A 10,596-nucleotide genomic window follows, 5' to 3' on the forward strand; every position below is an offset into this window, starting at 1 on the left:
TTTGCAGAGCAGTGGCAGTTCTAGACCAATTTTACTGGGGGGGCCGCAGGCTGGGGCCAAGGGTGTTGTCAGAGGGACACATTCAACCCTGACAAATGAGACTGAGAAGGGCGAGGACCAGCTGAGAACAAACTGGCAAAACATCCATGCATTCCTATATACTAGACATATAGACTACTGTGTACTATATCAAAACGCAGTTAGGGATGATATATATCTTCATATAGCCTGTGATGCAAATAACCTGTTTAATCTAAAATAAAAAATAAGAAAAATAATGATAATGACCAACTTCTTATTCTTACTCGAGGTTCCTGTGGATCCTTGAAAAGTCTTTACTTTTATTTTTTACTTTTACTCAAATTTGCTACTTTTTTCTTTAATTGCATAATCTCTTTGTTGTTGACTTTGACTTAACTTTATGTCAAAGATACAGATAATTATATACACACACACACACACAATTTGTTATGAATTTATATTTTGTACAGATACATTTTGGTTTTTAATTCTGAAAAAAAAGAATTATTAATTTATTTTATTTGTTTGTTTGTTTTTTATTTCTTTATTTTTTGACATTTGATGTTACTGTGGGAGGAAACCGAAGCACTCGGAGTAAACCCGTACCATTTCAGGAGTACATGCGGGCTCACATGTACTCCTGAAATGGACCTAAAACCGACGATGGCTACCTAGTTCTTTTTAAAGAGGGAAGTGAATGGCTTGAACATAGATTGGAAAAACTTTTTGATTCCGCTGGTCGTTTTTGGTACAAGATGCCACCTCAGAGAATCTATGGTCCAACTTTTCACTGACTGATCCTGTAACAGCAGGCCCCTCCATAGAGGCCCATCACCAACCTTGTTGTGCAGGGTCTTGACAACTTTCTTGCATATTTTCTTTATGTTTGTTGCACTTAAATCCACATCGATGGGTAAGTCACTTAGCTCCTCCACGAGCATGTCTCTCAAAGTGACTATGATGGTTTGGTAGGCGCTGTGGGACTGATCGATGGGCAGATCTTTCAGGAGCTCGCGTAACAGCTGTGACACAACGATTTCACAGGTCAGTTGGTCCCACTCTTGGATTTTGGGGGATCTTTGGCTAGATTTTTTCTCAGGTGTGGATCTTTGTTGTGCTGAACACTCGGGTGTGCATCTTTGGCGTACTGCTTGCTCAGGTGTGGATATTTGGCATACTGTGGGTGTGTTTCTTAGGCGCAGTACCCAATCAGGTGTGTTTATTGGTGATGTTTCAGGCTCAGGGGTCGATGTTTGGCATACTGCAGATGAATGTTTGTTCCTTAGGCGCAGTACCCAATCAGGTGTGTTTATTGGTGACGTTTCAGGCTCAGGGGTTGATGTTTGGCATACTGCAGATGAATGTTTGTTCCTTAGGCGCAATACCCAATCAGGTGTGTTTATTTGTGATGTTTCAGGCTCAGGGGTCGATGTTTGGCATACTGCAGATGAATGTTTGTTTCTCAGGCGCAATACCCAATCAGGTGTGTTTATTTGTGATGTTTCAGGCTCAGGGGTCGATGTTTGGCATACTGCAGATGAATGTTTGTTTCTTAGGCGCAGTACCCAATCAGGTGTGTTTATTGGTGACGTTTCAGGCTCAGGGGTCGATGTTTGGCATACTGCAGATGAATGTTTGTTTCTTAGGCGCAGTACCCAATCAGGTGTGTTTATTGGTGATGTTTCACGCTCAGGGGCCGATGTTTGGCATACTGCAGATGAATGTTTGTTTCTTAGGCGCAGTACCCAATCAGGTGTGTTTCTTGGTGATGTTTCACGCTCAGGGGTCGATGTTTGGCATACTGCAGGTGTGTTTCTTAGGCGCAGTACCCAATCAGGTGTGTTTCTTGGTGATGTTTCAGGCTCAGGGGTCGATGTTTTTGATGTGTTACGCTCAGCTATGGACTTTTTCGTTGCCTTACGCATAGGTGTGGACTCTTGGCTTGCATCACACTCAGGTGTTGGACTTTGGTCTAAAGTCTCCTTATCTGCCCCTTGAGCACTTGTGTCTTCTTGCTGAATGCTCACAACTTTCTTTATCTGTCTCACAGCCATGCTCACATTGTCCATCTTTGTCTTACACTGTTTTACCTGCTGATTTAGCCAGATCCTCATCCGCTTCATGAAACTGTCTACTTCAGTCCGGATCTCCACCTGAGACTTATCCTCTCCAATTAACAGGAGATCTGTCAGTGTATCACTCAGCTTCTCAGCAACACTTTCATGCTTGCCGCTGGAAATGTCGCTGGCAAGTCTCTCATATAGGCAAATCTCTTTGGAACCACTTCCTGTATGCTGGTCTGCTTGTGGGATCATTTCTTTCACTAGGTCATCAACACTATCAATAAGCATCTCTATTGATGATTCCTCGTCCATCTCTCTTTGACTGCAGGTATGCTTGCTCCTAAATTTTGTCATAATCCTCAGTATTGCCTCCCTGGCGAATTTGCAGACAAAGAGAGCCTTGATTTTGCTGCAGAGTGTTATTCTGAGTGATCTTTTGATTTGTGCCATCTCTGATTTGCTCTCTTTACCAGGCGTGCCAACCACATCCTGTTGGAAGTCAGATTTTAAGATTTCAACAATCTCAATTGCTAATTTTCCTGAATCCTTGGATGATCTTGAAAGAAGTATCTTCGTTTCTTCCTCTGAAATAAGACTTTCTTTGTCAAAAACAGTCATCTGTCCCCATTGTTCCTCCAAGATGTTTTTGACTTCACTAACAGATGACATGAAACTGTTGACCTCAGTCCCAAAACTGTCTGGTTTAATATCCTCCTCTTCCTGCTCAGCCTCAGACGGGTCCACAGTCTCCTGCTCCTCCTGCTCTGATGTAGACATTTTTTCCTCTTGCCGAGTCTTCTTTTTCGGAAGCACCTTCGACATCTTTTTTGCACATCTCTTTAGGATCTTTTTTAAATGTACAGCCATTTTCTTTGTCAAACCAGGGTCAGTGGTGTGTTCCTCAACATTTTCTCCACTACAACTTTTGGAGAGTTCAGAGTTGACTCTCTCTGTGACCCCTGCAACTATGAGCTTCGTCATCTCCTTTGTTCCTGAGTACTGGATGTCATCTACACCGTTCACCTCCGCTAAAGTCTGTGTGACAACATCACCCAGATTACCCAGACACTTGCACACTTCCTCCTCTGAAACAACAGGGCTCGTCTGTGATCCTTCAGATCTTGATGAATCCTTCTCCTCCAATTTTATTCTGTTCCTAAACAACTCTAGCATAGATTTGGCTATTATTTCAATTATATCCAAACACATTTCTGTTAGTATAGTTCTTGTCTCCTTGTCTATATACCCTGTCTCCAGTTTTTGCCACTTTCCCACCGTCAGCTGATCCAGGAACATGCTGACAACTGGGATGAGTGTGTCTTTAGTGACCACATTTATGTTTTGGTCCATTCTCTCTAATTCACTTGGGGTGTTCATTGCTCTCTTTGTTTGTGGTTGTCTATATCTTCTTGAAAAAGGCTCTTGAAGAAAATCCAGTCAGCTCTTATCAACTAAGTCCTCGTAGGTGTCCTCGTAGGTGAACTCGTAGGTGAAAACTAAGAGTTTTTATGGCTGTATAGAGGCTGGCTCAGAATGTCGTCCTTTGATCTTCTTGAGACTATGACATCATAGAGCAGGTGTCTGTCAGCTCATCTCCCATTGGCTAGAGAGTTATGAAGCCTAATGGCTGCAGGGATGAATGATTTTCTGTATCTCAGTCCTGCAGTGCAGAGATTCCACTGCTGCTGTCTCTCTGGTCCACAAAGAAGATGTGAAGTGGATGATCTGTGCAATTTAGAATGGCCTCTAGCTTCTTCTGTGTGCACCTCTCCAACACAGCCGCCCAGTGAGTCCAGCCTGGTTCCAATCACAGTGCCAGGTCTTTTCAGTAGTTTGTCCAGTTGCCTTGCATCCTTGTGTTTTATTCTGCAGCATAGAATAACACAATTGCAGTGGCAGTTCTAGACCAATTTTACTGGTGGGGCCGCAGGCTGGGGCCAAGGGTGTTGTCAGAGGGACACATTCAACCCTGACAAATGAGACTGAGAAGGGCGAGGACCGGCTGAGAACAAACTGGCAAAACATCCATGCATTCCTATATACTAGACATATAGACTACTGTGTACTATATCAAAACGCAGACTGACAGCAGCTGTTTGGCTGTTTACACTCAACATGAGTCCCTTAGCGCTCTAAGGGACTGCAACCAAGTGCCACACGCATGTGTTCCGCCTGTAACATTGGCGCGATACCAAAACTTTTTTTTATTGCATAACATTATTTTGGTGTGGAGGGGGGGCCACAGGGGGGTCCAGGTTCAGTTATACAGGGGCACTGGCCCCTATTGGACTCTCCCCAGAACTGCCACTGCACACTTGCACACCACAGACTGATCTGAAAACATCTGCAGCATCTTACTGCAGATGTCTAAGGATCTCTGCCCCTTCCTGTAGAGTGCATCTGTGTTAAGGGACCAGTCCAACTTGTTGTCCAGGTGTACGCCTAGATATTTGTAGGTTGGCACCCCCTCGATACTTGTAGTTTAACAGACTTCTGTCTTTGTTGCTTCAGATTTGGTATCATAACCCTGCTATTAATTTCTTTCATCAAGTGTTCAGGGGCAACTTTCTTAGCCCTAGCAGCAGTAAGCACTGCTGAGAAGCCATCTAAGATTTAGGTTAGGAGTGCTGCCAGTACACAAAATGCTGTTAGTGGACACAGGCCCGTATATTAACCAATCTATCTAACACCCTTTCAATAAGAAGTTTGGGGTTACTCCTTTGATGTAATTTCTACCATAAATAAGTTAAGATAATCACATTGTAGCATTATCTAGCACAAAGGTTGTTCCATAGATTCATCATGTATCATACAAGCAGTCATGCTGTAGTGTCAACCACAACATTGGCTCACCTGATACCTCTTTGCTTGAGAAAGGGACACATTCAAAAAGTTGCATACAAGAGCTGATAGTAGGCAAAATATAAGTGTTTGGCCTGACATTACCAATCTTTTCTGAGGCACAAGTTCACTGTTGAGTTGAGGTTTCGTACAATACAGGTAATTATTGGAGGAAATGTTCTGGCATAAGTACCCAGAGCTCTGCCTGGACTGCAGAAATCAGCGAGGACAGATAACCAAGCCAAATGAACCTGAGATATCTCTGTTCCTCTGCAGAAGCAGGTGGCGATATCATGGAGGGCTGTCGGCACGAATGAAGCTGCCAATCAGAAGAGGAAGAAATCGGGTCGAGTCTATTTCTACTTCTATCCCTGGAAGATACACGTCAAGGACAGGGGTTTCTTTGAATCTGAACAATAAATACATCAAAATTGAGGGCTAACACAGTACAAAGAATTTGAGAAAGTATGTCATGTACAGAAAAATACATCTGTCAGTGTTTTTCTGTCATGATGGTCGCTCATACAGTCCATGCAAATTCCTCCATTCCTTAAACATTTTGGGAATCCAGCCAGTGAAGATAAAAATGAAAACAAAAAAACAAACCCATCTCATAACCTATCGTTGATTGTCTGACAGTGTTGTGGCTTCTTGTTCCATAAAGGACTTCCAGCTTAGACTTCCTCTTCCATGCGTTGCTTTATTTACAGTCCAGGTAGAAACTCGGGACTTGTGAATAAAGCTGGAGTTGACAGACATAATCTATCTTTATGTCTGATGCTGTAAGTAGATTTATTTAAAGAAAGAACTAAATGTCAACACTCAATGTGAAGTAATCAGTGTGTGGTTTTAGTCTGTAATAGTAGTCTGAGACTTAAAAGAAGATGGATTTTTTTCTTATTAACTGAGAATAGTTCTTGTTATTTTTGTTCCAATCCATAGCAACTTTGTCAGTCAATCATGAATCATTAAAAAAACAAATATTACCATTCATGGTCCAACTTCCATCTCCAAGTCTTTGTACTTTTAAGTTATGTGATTAAGCTTACCATGAGTCTTGAGATGTTCTGGTCATCTCTCACTTTAATCCTGTTGATTGTATCAGTTCAAACTGGTGCATCAAAAAAAAGTTAGATATTTTACGTCACTTATTTCAGAAAATGAAAATTTGATATATTCTAGACTCATTACTTTTAAACTAAAATATTTTAAGCATCTCTCTTTTTTCCTTTTGGATAACTTTGGCGTATAACTCAATTTAAAAATAAAGTACATAATGCATTTCAAGAAGTAAATGTTTGACTACTAGTCAAACTGAATAGATGTTTGTATCATCTATGTTTGTATGAATGAATGAATCTTAGTCTGGTTGAGAATATACAACTGCAATCATGGGGAAGACTGCTGACTTGACGGTTGTCCAGAAATAAGATCATTGACACCATCCACAAGGAAATGTAAGCCACAGAAGGTCACTGCTGAAAAGGCTGAATGTTTGCAGAGCAGTGGCAGTTCTAGACCAATTTTACTGGGGGGGCCGCAGGCTGGGGCCAAGGGTGTTGTCAGAGGGACACATTCAACCCTGACAAATGAGACTGAGAAGGGCGAGGACCAGCTGAGAACAAACTGGCAAAACATCCATGCATTCCTATATACTAGACATATAGACTACTGTGTACTATATCAAAACGCAGTTAGGGATGATATATATCTTCATATAGCCTGTGATGCAAATAACCTGTTTAATCTAAAATAAAAAATAAGAAAAATAATGATAATGACCAACTTCTTATTCTTACTCGAGGTTCCTGTGGATCCTTGAAAAGTCTTTACTTTTATTTTTTACTTTTACTCAAATTTGCTACTTTTTTCTTTAATTGCATAATCTCTTTGTTGTTGACTTTGACTTAACTTTATGTCAAAGATACAGATAATTATATACACACACACACACACAATTTGTTATGAATTTATATTTTGTACAGATACATTTTGGTTTTTAATTCTGAAAAAAAAGAATTATTAATTTATTTTATTTGTTTGTTTGTTTTTTATTTCTTTATTTTTTGACATTTGATGTTACTGTGGGAGGAAACCGAAGCACTCGGAGTAAACCCGTACCATTTCAGGAGTACATGCGGGCTCACATGTACTCCTGAAATGGACCTAAAACCGACGATGGCTACCTAGTTCTTTTTAAAGAGGGAAGTGAATGGCTTGAACATAGATTGGAAAAACTTTTTGATTCCGCTGGTCGTTTTTGGTACAAGATGCCACCTCAGAGAATCTATGGTCCAACTTTTCACTGACTGATCCTGTAACAGCAGGCCCCTCCATAGAGGCCCATCACCAACCTTGTTGTGCAGGGTCTTGACAACTTTCTTGCATATTTTCTTTATGTTTGTTGCACTTAAATCCACATCGATGGGTAAGTCACTTAGCTCCTCCACGAGCATGTCTCTCAAAGTGACTATGATGGTTTGGTAGGCGCTGTGGGACTGATCGATGGGAAGATCTTTCAGGAGCTCGCGTAACAGCTGTGACACAACGATTTCACAGGTCAGTTGGTCCCACTCTTGGATTTTGGGGGATCTTTGGCTAGATTTTTTCTCAGGTGTGGATCTTTGTTGTGCTGAACACTCGGGTGTGCATCTTTGGCGTACTGCTTGCTCAGGTGTGGATATTTGGCATACTGTGGGTGTGTTTCTTAGGCGCAGTACCCAATCAGGTGTGTTTATTGGCGATGTTTCAGGCTCAGGGGTCGATGTTTGGCATACTGCAGATGAATGTTTGTTCCTTAGGCGCAGTACCCAATCAGGTGTGTTTATTGGTGACGTTTCAGGCTCAGGGGTTGATGTTTGGCATACTGCAGATGAATGTTTGTTCCTTAGGCGCAATACCCAATCAGGTGTGTTTATTTGTGATGTTTCAGGCTCAGGGGTCGATGTTTGGCATACTGCAGATGAATGTTTGTTTCTCAGGCGCAATACCCAATCAGGTGTGTTTATTTGTGATGTTTCAGGCTCAGGGGTCGATGTTTGGCATACTGCAGATAAATGTTTGTTTCTTAGGCGCAGTACCCAATCAGGTGTGTTTATTGGTGACGTTTCAGGCTCAGGGGTCGATGTTTGGCATACTGCAGATGAATGTTTGTTTCTTAGGCGCAGTACCCAATCAGGTGTGTTTATTGGTGATGTTTCACGCTCAGGGGTCGATGTTTGGCATACTGCAGATGAATGTTTGTTTCTTAGGCGCAGTACCCAATCAGGTGTGTTTCTTGGTGATGTTTCACGCTCAGGGGTCGATGTTTGGCATACTGCAGGTGTGTTTCTTAGGCGCAGTACCCAATCAGGTGTGTTTATTGGTGACGTTTCAGGCTCAGGGGTCAATGTTTGGCATACTGCAGATGAATGTTTGTTTCTTAGGCGCAGTACCCAATCAGGTGTGTTTATTGGTGATGTTTCACGCTCAGGGGTCGATGTTTGGCATACTGCAGATGAATGTTTGTTTCTTAGGCGCAGTACCCAATCAGGTGTGTTTCTTGGTGATGTTTCACGCTCAGGGGTCGATGTTTGGCATACTGCAGGTGTGTTTCTTAGGCGCAGTACCCAATCAGGTGTGTTTCTTGGTGATGTTTCAGGCTCAGGGGTCGATGTTTTTGATGTGTTACGCTCAGCTATGGACTTTTTCGTTGCCTTACGCATAGGTGTGGACTCTTGGCTTGCATCACACTCAGGTGTTGGACTTTGGTCTAAAGTCTCCTTATCTGCCCCTTGAGCACTTGTGTCTTCTTGCTGAATGCTCACAACTTTCTTTATCTGTCTCACAGCCATGCTCACATTGTCCATCTTTGTCTTACACTGTTTTACCTGCTGATTTAGCCAGATCCTCATCCGCTTCATGAAACTGTCTACTTCAGTCCGGATCTCCACCTGAGACTTATCCTCTCCAATTAACAGGAGATCTGTCAGTGTATCACTCAGCTTCTCAGCAACACTTTCATGCTTGCCGCTGGAAATGTCGCTGGCAAGTCTCTCATATAGGCAAATCTCTTTGGAACCACTTCCTGTATGCTGGTCTGCTTGTGGGATCATTTCTTTCACTAGGTCATCAACACTATCAATAAGCATCTCTATTGATGATTCCTCGTCCATCTCTCTTTGACTGCAGGTATGCTTGCTCCTAAATTTTGTCATAATCCTCAGTATTGCCTCCCTGGCGAATTTGCAGACAAAGAGAGCCTTGATTTTGCTGCAGAGTGTTATTCTGAGTGATCTTTTGGTTTGTGCCATCTCTGATTTGCTCTCTTTACCAGGCGTGCCAACCACATCCTGTTGGAAGTCAGATTTTAAGATTTCAAGAATCTCAATTGCTAATTTTCCTGAATCCTTGGATGATCTTGAAAGAAGTATCTTCGTTTCTTCCTCTGAAATAAGACTTTCTTTGTCAAAAACAGTCATCTGTCCCCATTGTTCCTCCAAGATGTTTTTGACTTCACTAACAGATGACATGAAACTGTTGACCTCAGTCCCAAAACTGTCTGGTTTAATATCCTCCTCTTCCTGCTCAGCCTCAGACGGGTCCACAGTCTCCTGCTCCTCCTGCTCTGATGTAGACATTTTTTCCTCTTGCCGAGTCTTCTTTTTCGGAAGCACCTTCGACATCTTTTTTGCACATCTCTTTAGGATCTTTTTTAAATGTACAGCCATTTTCTTTGTCAAACCAGGGTCAGTGGTGTGTTCCTCAACATTTTCTCCACTACAACTTTTGGAGAGTTCAGAGTTGACTCTCTCTGTGACCCCTGCAACTATGAGCTTCGTCATCTCCTTTGTTCCTGAGTACTGGATGTCATCTACACCGTTCACCTCCGCTAAAGTCTGTGTGACAACATCACCCAGATTACCCAGACACTTGCACACTTCCTCCTCTGAAACAACAGGGCTCGTCTGTGATCCTTCAGATCTTGATGAATCCTTCTCCTCCATTTTTATTCTGTTCCTAAACAACTCTAGCATAGATTTGGCTATTATTTCAATTATATCCAAACACATTTCTGTTAGTATAGTTCTTGTCTCCTTGTCTATATACCCTGTCTCCAGTTTTTGCCACTTTCCCACCGTCAGCTGATCCAGGAACATGCTGACAACTGGGATGAGTGTGTCTTTAGTGACCACATTTATGTTTTGGTCCATTCTCTCTAATTCACTTGGGGTGTTCATTGCTCTCTTTGTTTGTGGTTGTCTATATCTTCTTGAAAAAGGCTCTTGAAGAAAATCCAGTCAGCTCTTATCAACTAAGTCCTCGTAGGTGTCCTCGTAGGTGAACTCGTAGGTGAAAACTAAGAGTTTTTATGGCTGTATAGAGGCTGGCTCAGAATGTCGTCCTTTGATCTTCTTGAGACTATGACATCATAGAGCAGGTGTCTGTCAGCTCATCTCCCATTGGCTAGAGAGTTATGAAGCCTAATGGCTGCAGGGATGAATTATTTTCTGTATCTCAGTCCTGCAGTGCAGAGATGAGCCGTCCACTGCCGCTGTCTCTCTGGTCCACAAAGAAGTTGTGAAGTGGATGATCTGTGCAATTTAGAATGGCCTCTAGCTTCTTCTGTGTGCACCTCTCCAACACAGCCCCCCGGTGAGTCCAGCCTGGTTCCAATCACAGTGCCAGGTCT

General features: G+C 42.4%; 1 protein-coding gene across 2 annotated transcripts; it reads right to left on the bottom strand.

Moving 5' to 3' along the window:
• Window positions 1–532: 532 nt before the first annotated feature.
• Window positions 533–10,312, bottom strand: LOC117828357. Of its 2 annotated transcripts, XM_034705399.1 has the most exons (3): window positions 8,534–10,312; window positions 7,671–8,269; window positions 533–1,611 (listed from the first exon to the last, which is right to left on the bottom strand). In XM_034705399.1, exons 1-3 carry the CDS (start codon window positions 10,142–10,144, stop codon window positions 693–695), a joined length of 3,129 nt encoding a protein of 1,042 aa, XP_034561290.1. In that variant the 5' UTR covers window positions 10,145–10,312; the 3' UTR covers window positions 533–692. The 2 variants fall into 2 exon arrangements, with proteins under 2 accessions (XP_034561290.1, XP_034561289.1); XM_034705398.1 differs by having other exon boundaries at window positions 7,671–10,312.
• Between the last annotated feature and the right edge of the window lie 284 nt (window positions 10,313–10,596).

The sequence above is a fragment of the Notolabrus celidotus genome, chromosome 16, assembly GCF_009762535.1.
Source record: "Notolabrus celidotus isolate fNotCel1 chromosome 16, fNotCel1.pri, whole genome shotgun sequence".
NCBI classification, from domain to species: Eukaryota; Metazoa; Chordata; class Actinopteri; order Labriformes; family Labridae; genus Notolabrus; species Notolabrus celidotus.